An 11,956-nucleotide genomic window follows, 5' to 3' on the forward strand; every position below is an offset into this window, starting at 1 on the left:
TCCGCGCCCGCTCCGCGCCATGCCCGGCTCCATGTACCAGCCCGAGCCCGGGCAGCCGGCCCGCGGCCCGCCGCGCTGCCTCACCCTGCTCAGCCCGCCGCCGCCCGCCGGGCAGGAGCCGCCGCCGGAGCCCGAGCCCGGCCGGGAGCGGGAGGGGCCGCCGGGGCCGCCGGCGCAGGGCGAAGCCGCCGCGCTGAGGTTTGCCCTGGACCAGCTCTCGCTGCTGGGGCTGGAGGGCGCGGAGGAGCCGGCGGGGGGCGCGGGGCCGGGCGGCCTAAGGGAGCGGGAGCGCGGCGGCGGCTCCCCGGTGCCGGCCCCCGCCCCGGCCGCGGGCGCCTTCGGCAGCCTGGCCCCGCCGCTGGGGCCGCCCGCGCTGCTGCCCGAGCCGCCGGCGAGCAGGAAGAAGAGCGTGAACATGACCGAGTGCGTGCCCGTGCCCAGCTCCGAGCACGTCGCCGAGATCGTGGGCCGGCAAGGTAACGCGGCGGGGGGACACGGCGGGACACCGGGACCCCCCTCCCTCGCGCCGCCCGCCGCGATTTGGGGCAGTCGCGGGGCTTTGTCTCCGTGCGGAGGCGGAAACTTAACGGCGACAGATTCGCGGCCCCGAAAGTCGGCCGCGGGTCCCGGGAGCTGCGCTCCTGCCGGTCCCAGCGAACTGCCTGGAAATAGCAATTCAACTCCGTCCGCCCGGGTGGGATAGCGCCGGCTGCCCACGGAAAGTTCCCGGGAGCCACGCGAGTCCGTGGGAGCTGCCAGGACACGGAGCGAGGCGAGAGCTTTGCTTTCATTGTAGTTGTGCCTCTGCCCCCTCCCCTCCAGCTCCGTATCTCAGACCCGGCGAGTAAGCGGTGCTCCTTATCTCAGACCTCGTTTATAAATCCTACCGATAAATCCGATATAAATGGTCATTAACCCGCTCGTTTGTGGTGGCCGGAGCTCCGCGGGCCGCCCTGGAGCCCCTCGCACCCACCTGTCACAAAGGGACGCCCCAGCCCCCGCCGGGTGGGTGTGCCTGGAGTGGGCTTTGTCTCCAGGACGTACCAAATAAACCAAACTTTCGCCTTGAAAAATCACAAAGAAAAGACCCAGGGCGGAGGATTTAAGGGGGAAAAAGGAAAAGGAAGGGAGCTGCTGCCCGCAGGGATCCCGGCAGGAATCCCCTGGCAGGGAGCGTGACCTCCGGGCTGTTTTGCCCTTGTGGGGTCTGGCACCCCAGCCCTGCCCTCGCCCGGCGGCTCCCGGCCCTCCGTGCCCGGGGGGCTGCGGGCCGGGGGTCGGGGGGCTTTTTTTTCCAGGGGGGAAGCGGGGAACTGGGCAGCCTCATTGTTCTCTTTGTTAGCCAGAGCCATGCTGTGATGAGCGCGGTGACATCATGCTCTGCGCTTCCCATTGGCCTGCGCTGCCTCCCAGCCGGCCCCGCTTCCCGGCCTCCCAACTTTCCGTGCACCCCTCTGCGGTCCCAGCGCCCCGGCCGGGGGTCCCCCCGGGCTGCCCGACCCCGCCGGGCCGGGCGAGCGGCGGGGCAGAGCCGGGGAGCGGAGCGTGGCACCGCGCCCTGCTCCCGGGATTCTCCTCCTCCTCTTCCTCCTCTTCCTCCTCCTCCTCCCGGGCTGGATGAGACCTGGATTTGGTGGCCTCGCCGCCGGGCTCAGCCGAGCCGCGGGGTGCGGCGGGTGACAGAACCTGTGCCGGGGCTGGGCTCTGCCGGGAGCCGCTGCTTCTGCCGGGGAATGGCTGCGTTTGGCCCGGGAGCTGCCGGTCCGTGCCTCCCTTGCCCTGGGTGTTTCGGTGTTGTGAGACCCCGGTGCTGCCCCTCCAGCACCCCGAAGAGTTTGGGGCACAGCCAGGTACCTGGCCAAACACCTTGGTGGAGTTTGGGTGCTCGCTAAGCTTCGTGGACTTGTGAAACTTATGGAAAAAAATACTGCCGAAGAAATTATTATATTGACTTGAGGAGCAGTGCTGGAGGGGCACCGTGTGGGCCTGGAGGTGATCTGGGGCCAGCTGTGAGCTGAAGCTCCTGCTGCAGCCCCAGCCCATGGGCAGGAACAGCCCTCTCCAGGGGTTTCCCTTTGTGTTTCCTGCTCCTCTCCTGCTCTTGGCCTGCCGGGATGCAGCCTGGTGGCCTTGCACTGGGTTTTTGCTGAGGAGGGGCACTCAGCGCCCTCGGCCACCCTGTGGGATGGGCAGTGGGCAGCACGGGGTGGCAGCAGTGTCTGTGCTCCAGCTGATCTCCGTGCCTCTGGCAGCTGGATTATAGCAAGGATGCTCAGGTGTAGCCTGAGCAATACCGAGCTTATTCCTCAGGGCTCACACCGAGCAGAGCCCTTCTCACTCACCCTGTGCTGTTCTCCCTCCAGACCTGCTGGTTCCCAGGGCCCCCCTGCGAGTCTCCCTCAGTTTTGGAGCCCTGTGGCAGTGAGGTCTGGCTGTAGGGCTGAGCCTTGGGGTGTTTGGCTGGACCATCATCATCGTGGTGACAAAATATGCCCTGTTGGTGACACTGCAGGGCTGGATTGGGTCACCTAGATCATTTCTGTGTCACTCTTGTCCTTGCCTCACTGCCCAGCCTGGTCCTGACCCAGGGAGTAGAAATTTGTGGTGCCACCATGCCTGGAACATGGGGAGGGATGAAGATGTGCATCTCAAGTGCCCTGGAAGGGGCTGGAGTCGGGGCAAGGCTCAGGATCCCTCCCCACACACCTTGGGGCACTTTGGGACCCGTCCTGCTTTGCCCAGACCTGGCTGCTGTGGCAAGTGGGGACCAGGGAGGTCCTGGCAGCCAGGAGCACACACGGATGTCCGGTCCTCTGCAGGCTGAGATGGGACACAGGCGCTTGGACACAACTTCTCCTACTTCTTTTCTTCAGTTTCTCTCCTTCAGATACCCTAATTTAACCCTTTCACAAAGGAGCAGCAGCAGCCTGTCAGCTAAATCTTTGTTCTCTAAATCAAATTGGTGTTTTCTTCCCTGAGCTGGAGGAGTGTTTGTCATGAGCCCATGTCTGGATTGGCATCGGTGCCACCACAGAGCAGCATCTGCCTGCTGGGATGTGGGGCTGCTCTCCCCCCTGCTCACATGGCTGGGGTGGGATTCCCTGGCTGTGCCTTCGCCTCCCAGCCTGTTCATGACTCCTGCTGTGGGAGGGACCATCTCCAAAAAGTGCTGTGGCACCCACTGGAGCAGCGTGGGCTCCTCTTGCCATCCAGCAGAGAGAGCCTTGGGGATAACAGGAGTCACCAGGAGCACGGGGCAGGTGTTAGAGATGCCCTGGCTGGCACCTGGGCTCTGTGCTGCTGTGGATTCCTGCTGTGCCAGCTTGGGAGGGGCATTTCCAGCAGTGTCTGCTTTTCCCTCCCACACCAGGTGCCTCCCATGGGATGGAGCCACGGCTCCTCTCCCCATCTGTGACACCTGGGGACTGTCACAGCTCTACAGAAGGAAAGTTGCTGTTTATAGAAGATGCTGGGACGCTCAAATCCAGGGAAGGATGGCACATGGCACCTCTCCTCACCGCTGGAGTGTGGCTGGCATTGCAGTGCTGAGAGGATGCACAGGGTGACCATGGGCCCCTCTGGGCCAGCCTGGGCACCTGTAACCTCACCGTGGCTCACAGGGGTGCAAGGAATCCTCTCGTTTTGGAGCCCTGGCTTGCTGCTGTCTGTTGGCTCCTGCCAGGTGCCATGTCCCTGGAGGCACCTGGCACATCTTCCTGGCTGGGTCGTAGCAGAGCTGGGAACTCCTGAGCTTGGTCACACAGATGGATGTGGTTGCTGAAGGATCTGCCTGTACATCTGAGAGCTGGCACTGGCTGCACACTCTGTCCCCAGGAGAGGAGCCCAGCCTCCCTGCCCCTCTCTTCAGTGTCTGGAGAAGAAGCCAAGGTGTGATGTGCTGGCTTCCTGCAGCAGGGCTGCAGGGATGAGCTCGTTCTTGTGTGCAGAGTTGGGAAGGAGCACTCAGCAAGGGGAGAGGAGCTGTGGTGGAGGTGCAGCGTTTTCTCCTCCACACCTGGCCCCTGTCCTGGCCTGTCCTGTGCCATTCACTGGGGACCAAGGGGACCAGGAGCTCCAGAACTCTGGATCAGAGGCCAGGAGATGCTGCAGAGCTGGGGAAGAGGAAGAGCCATGGTGAGGGACCAGAGGGTTCCTGAGTCTGTGACAGACACCATCCTCCTGCCTGGTGCCATCAGAGGCTCCTCCAGAAAAGCTCTGCTGGCCTTTCTTGGGTTTTACCAGCTCAGAGCTGGGCACTGCCAGCACAGACCTCCTTGGTCAAGCTGAGATGTGGCCTGGGCAAGGGCATGAGCTGGCTCTGTCCTCCTCATGGGCAGGAGGCACCTGATGTGGGAGCAGAGGCTGCCAGGGCCGTGCTGGGATCAGGGTGTGGATGAGCTGTGTGGGATCCATCGTTGGAGCATGGGGGATGGAGAGGTCCTTCCCAGCCCTCTCTCCCAGTGTTTCCTGGTTTTCATGGGCTCTTGCAGTGGTCTCAGCCCTGATCTGTCAGGGGCTTCTCACAGCCAAGTTTGCTGTGGTGATGCCCAGTGAGGATGTCCAGGGAGAGCAGCTGCCTTTCCTGCTCCATCACCACATTATCCCGGGGAGAACTCCCTGGGATTCTGTTCCCTGTCAGAAATGAGCCGTGTCCCGTCCCAAGGGCAGGTGGGATGGGCTCAGCCAGGGCAGCTCTGCAGAGTGCAGTGCAATGTGAGCCACGTGGGATGGGGAGAGGGTGAAAGAGGAGGGCATGGAGCTGAGACAGAGTTTGGGAGGAGTGTCCTTCTCACCCCCATCGGGGCTGTCCCTGCAGGCACAGCTGGCTGTGGTGGCACAGGGGGCTGTGACTTGGAGGGGGGGTGACACCTCTGGGATGCTGGGGTTTGCTGGCAGCTGAGTGTGGCCTGAGGGTGTCAGGATGAGTTTGTGCCCACGGGGACTCAGAGCTCTGCCAGAGATGTGACAGCAGCTGAACCACTCTCACCCAGGCTCTGGTGTTCACAAAGGGCTGCTGGGGCTGGAGCATCCCCGGGTCTGTCCCCTCTATCCCCTGGTTTTGGGCTGGTTTTATTTGAATCTTTAGAGCCACGTCGGTGGAGGCTTGCAGCAAAGTCTGGCACGTTGTTCTGCTCTGCTGCCATTGGTGCTGCACAGCAGCCCTTGGCCAGGGGAACGTGTGGGTGCCACCTGCTGCTGCTGGGCTGAGCCCTGGCACTGCCTGGGCTGGGAGCTCACTGGCACTTCCAGGCAGCTCCAGGTCCTTTCCACAGCCCCCTCGGGCATGACCCTGGTCCTGCAGCACCTTCACAGGGATGTGGCCATCCAGGATGGACTCACAGCGTGCTGGGGTGGAGGTTTGCAGGGGCTCATCTGAAATGGCTTGTGCTGGTCCAGATCATTGCAAGTACAAGAAACCCTGGATCCCTGGCAGTGCCCAAGGCCAGGCTGGACAGGGCTGGGAGCAGCCTGGGACAGTGGAAGGTGTCCCTGCCATGGCAGGGGTGGAACAAGATCAGCTCTAAAGTCCTTTCCAACCAAACCCATTCCATGATTCCCCCAGCTGCAGTTGCTGGTTAAACCCCAGTTTGCAGTGCAGGTCCATCTGGCTCTGGGGGTCTCAGCCATAAGGTGCCACCCCACCTCCTGAGCACCCTCAGGGGGTTCAGGTGTGCTGCAGGACAGGGGTGCCCTGCTGGCAGCTCGTGTCCCTGGTGTCCCAGAGCCATCGCTCTCTGTGCCAGTGTTGAACATGTCGTGAAGCCCGTCCTGCTCTTCCTGCCCATCCTGCCTGCTCTGCCTTTGGGACCTTGGGGAGTCCCTGTGGCCAGGGGGTGTCTCAGGAGTTTGTTAGGCCTGGGACAGGGCAGGACAGATTGGTCCCCTGGTGTGTCCTGCTGCTGGGGATTGCTCTCAGGCACAGTTCCTGCTGGTGCCAGCACACAGCCCCAGGCAGTGCCTCCCTTCCCAGCGTTTCCTGCTGTGCCTCTGGGACAGGCAGGGGTGACCCCACACCCCCACCCTCCCAGACCTGCCAGCTCCTCTCCTACCTGTCCCCTGGGAAACCTAGCTCCCACCACAGCTGTGTTTGGTGCCATCCATGGACCTGGCAGCATCCAGCAGCCACGGGTTGGGGGCATTTTTCCTGCACTGCTGGTTTGAGGAGGGTGGAACTGGTCAAGTCAAGCACCCTTTGATTTTTATCCCAGGTTTCTGGCTTTGTCCCTGTGAAGAGATCACGGGAGCAGCCAAACTCTTCCCTCTTTGGTGCTGCCATGGCATCATTTGGGTCCCACTGGTGCTGCTGGTGTGATGGAGTGGGGTGAGGAAGAGCCTCACTGGGCCATGGCCCCGTGGGGGATGTGGCTCCTGAGTGGCTTCTGTGGCTCCTGGAGCTGCCAGTGGCTTTGCATCCTGAAACTGCCCTTTGAGGAGGGTTGGGGTGGAGCTCAGGGAGAGAGCTGGGCACTGCCCAGGCTGCCCAGGGAATGGTCCCAAGGCTGCCAGAGCTCCAGGAGCTCTCAGGGATGCTCAGGGTGGGCTTGTTGGGGTGGCTGTGCAGGGACAGGGGTTGGGCTGATGATCCCTGAGGGTACCTTCCAAGCTGAGATACTCATGGTTCTGTGATGCTGCAAAGAATGAATTTGGGACCATGGGCATGAGGCTGGTGCCCGTGGGAGGCACAGCAGAGCCTCCTCCCTCTGCCCTGGGCTGGTCCTGCTGCGCCCAGCAGTGCAGCAGGGGCAGATCCTGCAGCAGGTACCAGGATCAGTCTGGGAGGGGAACGTGGGAGTTGCAGGTGCCTCTCCCAGGACAGCCCTGTAGGAGCTGGCACATGGTAATGGTTTCAGTAAATGTCACCTTTGATGGTTCTGCCCTGCCCCAGTCCCTGGGCCGTTGCTGTGCCGTGTGCCCCAGCCATAAATCCACCTGCCAGGGCTTGGTGGTGCTGAGGAGCCTGGCTGTGACACCACCCAGTGTGACACCACTTACTGTGACAGTTTTTTACTTGTCATCCCCAAGGCTTAGTGCCCTGGGATTGCAGCACTCCTGGGGCTGCAGGAGCAGCACAGCTCTTGTTCCCCCTCTGCTCTGCTGGAGAGCCTGGATTGATTTTCCTGCTTGGGACAGACCTGACTCAACTTCTTGTGCCATTCCAGCCCTGGCTGAGTCACAGAATCCCAGAATGGTTTGGGTTGGAGGGGATGTTAAAGCCCATCCAGTGCCACCCCTGCCATGGCAGGGACACCTTCCACTGTCCCAGGCTGCTCCCAGCCCTGTCCAGCCTGGCCTTGGGCACTGCCAGGGATCCAGGGGCAGCCACAGCTGCTCTGGGCACCCTGTTTCACTCTAGTGGGTTGACTCTGGCTGGTTCCAGGCACCCACCAAAGCTGCTCCATCACTGCCCTCCACAAGTGGACAGGGGAGAGAAAATACAGCAGAGGGTTCATGGGTTGAGATAAGGGCAGGGAGAGACCCCTCACCCAGTATGGACAAGGGCAAAACAGACTGGAGCTTGGGGGTGCTAATTGAATTTATTATTAACAAAATCAGAGCAGGGCCATGAGAAGTAAAAGAAATCTTTAAAATACCTTCCCCTTACCCATCCCTCCTCTTTGGTGCTGCCATGGCATCATTTGGGTCCCACTGGTGCTGCTGGTGTGATGGAGTGGGGTGAGGAAGAGCCTCACTGGGCCATGGCCCCGTGGGGGATGTGGCTCCTGAGTGGCTTCTGTGGCTCCTGGAGCTGCCAGTGGCTTTGCATCCTGAAACTGCCCTTTGAGGAGGGTTGGGGTGGAGCTCAGGGAGAGCTGGGCACTGCCCAGGCTGCCCAGGGAATGGTCCCAAGGCTGCCAGAGCTCCAGGAGCTCTCAGGGATGCTCAGGGTGGGCTTGTTGGGGTGGCTGTGCAGGGACAGGGGTTGGGCTGATGATCCCTGAGGGTACCTTCCAAGCTGAGATACTCATGGTTCTGTGATGCTGCAAAGAATGAATTTGGGACCATGGGCATGAGGCTGGTGCCCGTGGGAGGCACAGCAGAGCCTCCTCCCTCTGCCCTGGGCTGGTCCTGCTGCGCCCAGCAGTGCAGCAGGGGCAGATCCTGCAGCAGGTACCAGGATCAGTCTGGGAGGGGAACGTGGGAGTTGCAGGTGCCTCTCCCAGGACAGCCCTGTAGGAGCTGGCACATGGTAATGGTTTCAGTAAATGTCACCTTTGATGGTTCTGCCCTGCCCCAGTCCCTGGGCCGTTGCTGTGCCGTGTGCCCCAGCCATAAATCCACCTGCCAGGGCTTGGTGGTGCTGAGGAGCCTGGCTGTGACACCACCCAGTGTGACACCACTTACTGTGACAGTTTTTTACTTGTCATCCCCAAGGCTTAGTGCCCTGGGATTGCAGCACTCCTGGGGCTGCAGGAGCAGCACAGCTCTTGTTCCCCCTCTGCTCTGCTGGAGAGCCTGGATTGATTTTCCTGCTTGGGACAGACCTGACTCAACTTCTTGTGCCATTCCAGCCCTGGCTGAGTCACAGAATCCCAGAATGGTTTGGGTTGGAGGGGATGTTAAAGCCCATCCAGTGCCACCCCTGCGATGGCAGGGACACCTTCCACTGTCCCAGGCTGCTCCAGGCCCTGTCCAGCCTGGCCTTGGGCACTGCCAGGGATCCAGGGGCAGCCACAGCTGCTCTGGGCACCCTGTTTCACTCTAGTGGGTTGACTCTGGCTGGTTCCAGGCACCCACCAAAGCTGCTCCATCACTGCCCTCCACAAGTGGACAGGGGAGAGAAAATACAGCAGAGGGTTCATGGGTTGAGATAAGGGCAGGGAGAGATCACCTTGTCCTCACCCAGTATGGACAAGGGCAAAACAGACTGGAGCTTGGGGGTGCTAATTGAATTTATTATTAACAAAATCAGAGCAGGGCCATGAGAAGTAAAAGAAATCTTTAAAATACCTTCCCCTTACCCATCCCTCCTTCCTGGGCTCTCCCTGTGCCTCCCAGCAGTGCAGGGAGATGGGAATGGGGATCACAGTCACTTCATCCCCCGTTGCTGCTGCTGCTGCTCAGGGAGAGGAGTTGGAGCCTGCCCCAGTGTGGGTCCCTCCCAGGGACACAGGTCTGCACACGCTGTCCCAGCCCGGGTCCCCTTGGGGTCACAAGTGCTTCCAGCAAACCTGCTCCAGTGTGGGCTCCTCTCTCCAGGGGCTGCAGGTCCCTGCCAGGACCCTGCTCCAGCTCAGGCTTCCCTCAGGCTCACAGCCTTCTTTGGGCATGCCCCTGCTCCCTGTGGGCTCCTCCTGGGGCTGCAGGTGCATCTACACCCCTGTGGACTTCCATGGCCTTCACCATGGTTTTCCCCAGAGCCCGCAGGGGAATCTCAGCTCTTGCCCCTCCTCCTGCCCTGCCCTGGGTGACTGCAGAGCTGCTTCTCTCACATGTTCTAACCCTGCTCTGCTCTAGACCCAATTACAGCTGCTCAAGACCTTTCTTCCTTCTTAAATCCATGATCCCAAGGTGTCCCTACCATCTTTGCTGGGCTGGGCCTTGGCCAATGCCAGGTCCATCCTGAAGCCACCTGAAATTGGCTCTGTGGAGATAGGGGAAGCTTCTGGCAGCTGCTCACAGAGACCACCCCTGTAACTTCGCTGCTACCAAAACCTGGCTACAGAAACCCAATTCTCACCACCCTGCCAGGGAACAATTCCTGCCCAAGATCCCATCCAGCCCTGCCCTCTGGCAGTGGCAGCCATTCCCTGTGTCCTGTCCCTGCAGGCCTTGTCCCCAGTCCCTCTGCAGCTCTCCTGGAGCCCCTTCAGGCCCTGCCAGGGGCTCTGAGCTTTGCCTGGAGCCTTCTCTTGTCCAGGTGAGCACCCCCAGCTCTGCCAGCCTGGCTCCAGAGCAGAGGGGCTCCAGCCCTGGCAGCATCTCTGGACTCTCTCCAGCAGCTCTGCATCTTTCATGTGCTGAGGCCCTTCAGCCTTCTAGGCCTTTCCTTCTCCAGCCTCACAGCTGGAAGAGCAGCCCTGCCCTTCCTCGGGGAGCGTCTGGGAAGAGGAGGAGGGGAAGGAGTGCCCTGAGCCAGCCAGGCACTTGCAGCTGCTTGGCTGTGCCCGGAGGAGCCGAGCTGTTTATCCACAGGGATCTGTAGCAGCGCTGGCCATGGCCAGGGACAAGCCCTGGGCTCCAGGGGAGCACCCTCCATCCCTGCTGGCTCCCAGCTTCGTGCTGGATGCCCTGCAAAGCTTAGGGGTGGGAAGGGACAGAGGGGGTCCCTCACTGCTGTGTGCCAGCGGTCACTGAGCTCAGTCACGCTGTGCCTGGTTCGCGGGGACTTAATTAAGAGTGGATGCAATTAGGGCTGGAGGTGCAGGGAGTGGGGCTGGGCTGGCAGCCACAGACTGCTCCTCACTGGGGCAGAGCAAAGGGGCCCTGGAGGAGAGCTGGAGCCTTTTGCAGCCCCGGAGGAGAGCAGGAGCCTTTGGCTGGACGATGCTGCCAGAGCCACAGCCAGAGCCCAGCTGGGCCAGGGCAGGGCCGTGCCCAGGGTTGTGCCCAGGGCTGCATGGGGCCAAGGCAAAGCTGCAGCCCCATCTCGCAATCCCACAGCCAGCCGTGGGCAGCTCTGCCTGCTGAATCACGTTCCTCCTGCAGGGGAAGCAGAACTTTCCAGAACAGGCAGAGCAGGAGCCCTGGGAGCACCCCTGCCCCAGCCCAGGCATGGGGGAGCCCTCCCGTTGGACAGGGAGAGGAGGGGGTGGCTGTGTCCCCCACCTGGGGACGGTCCAGCTCCCCTGTCCCTCCTGGAGGGCATCCAGGGCTGTTCCTCAGGTTCAGCAGCTGGCTCAGAGGTGTCAGTGGACCTGCAGGATCCAAACAGCCTTTTCCATTCCTTTCCATCTTGGCATCTTTCTTCTCTTTGTACCTCCTTAAGCACCTCTGGGGCGAATCCAGCTTCTCACCTGCTCAGTGGCCCTGATGGTGCCCCATGACTGCCTGCCCTGGCGCCTCTGCCCACACCTGCCACAGCCCTTTGGAGCAGGGCTGCAGACTGCATCCTGCTGATCCCCAATCCCTGAGTGTCAGAACAGTGCCAGGAGCTGGGAGGAGCCAGGGCAGCCCCCCAGCACTGAGCCATGAGCCCCCATCTGCCTCGGAGGCGGGAGGGACCCCTCTCTCCAAGGCTGTCCATGCTGCAGGTGCAGAGCCAGAGGGACCTGCTGGTTCCTGGTGGTCCACCGTGTCCCCACCCTGGGTGAGCAGAGGGTCACTGTGAGGCCCCAGCATTGACGTGTAATTTTTCTCCCTTCTCCTTGCCCCACAGGCTGCAAAATCAAAGCCCTGCGTGCCAAAACCAACACGTACATCAAGACACCGGTCAGGGGCGAGGAGCCCGTGTTCATCGTCACGGGCAGGAAGGAGGACGTGGAGATGGCCAAGCGGGAGATCCTCTCGGCCGCCGAGCACTTCTCCATGATTCGGGCCACGCGCAACAAAGTCAACGGGCTGACGGGGGCCTTGCAGGGGCCCCCCAACCTGCCGGGCCAGACCACCATCCAGGTGAGGGTCCCCTACCGCGTGGTGGGGCTGGTGGTGGGACCCAAGGGAGCCACCATCAAGCGCATCCAGCAGCAGACGCTTTTTTTTGTAATGCAGGTCTATCTTGTATTTTGCCAATGTGAAAACTGCCCAGAAATGTGTGAGGTCAGGAGGTCATGGAATGGAGGGGGCACAGTTAACACACCATGTCACAAAAGCCAGACAGATTTCTATCTCCATTTTATTTTGGGGTTAGTTTGGGGTTTGGGGTTTTTTTTGTTTTGGTTTTTTTTTTTTTGTTTTGTTTTGTTTGTTTGTTTGGTTTTTGGTTTTTTTTTCCCTTTGGTTAGGTTTGGGTTTTTTTTTTTTAAGTTTCTTTGTTTTTGTTTTTGTTTTATTTTTTTATTTTTACCTCTTTATGTAT

At 61.0% G+C, this 11,956-nt stretch overlaps 1 protein-coding gene across 1 annotated transcript; it reads left to right on the top strand.

Moving 5' to 3' along the window:
- Positions 1-19: 19 nt before the first annotated feature.
- Positions 20-11,640, top strand: LOC121353367 (RNA-binding protein MEX3D-like; the record flags this gene model as incomplete). Its single annotated transcript, XM_041467144.1, has 2 exons — positions 20-476; positions 11,318-11,640. Coding segments are annotated over exons 1-2 (780 nt in total), but the record flags the coding sequence as incomplete, so codon positions are not given.
- Between the last annotated feature and the right edge of the window lie 316 nt (positions 11,641-11,956).

The sequence above is a fragment of the Pyrgilauda ruficollis genome, unplaced genomic scaffold (assembly GCF_017590135.1).
Source record: "Pyrgilauda ruficollis isolate IOZ18807 unplaced genomic scaffold, ASM1759013v1 scaffold200, whole genome shotgun sequence".
Lineage (NCBI taxonomy): Eukaryota > Metazoa > Chordata > Aves > Passeriformes > Passeridae > Pyrgilauda > Pyrgilauda ruficollis.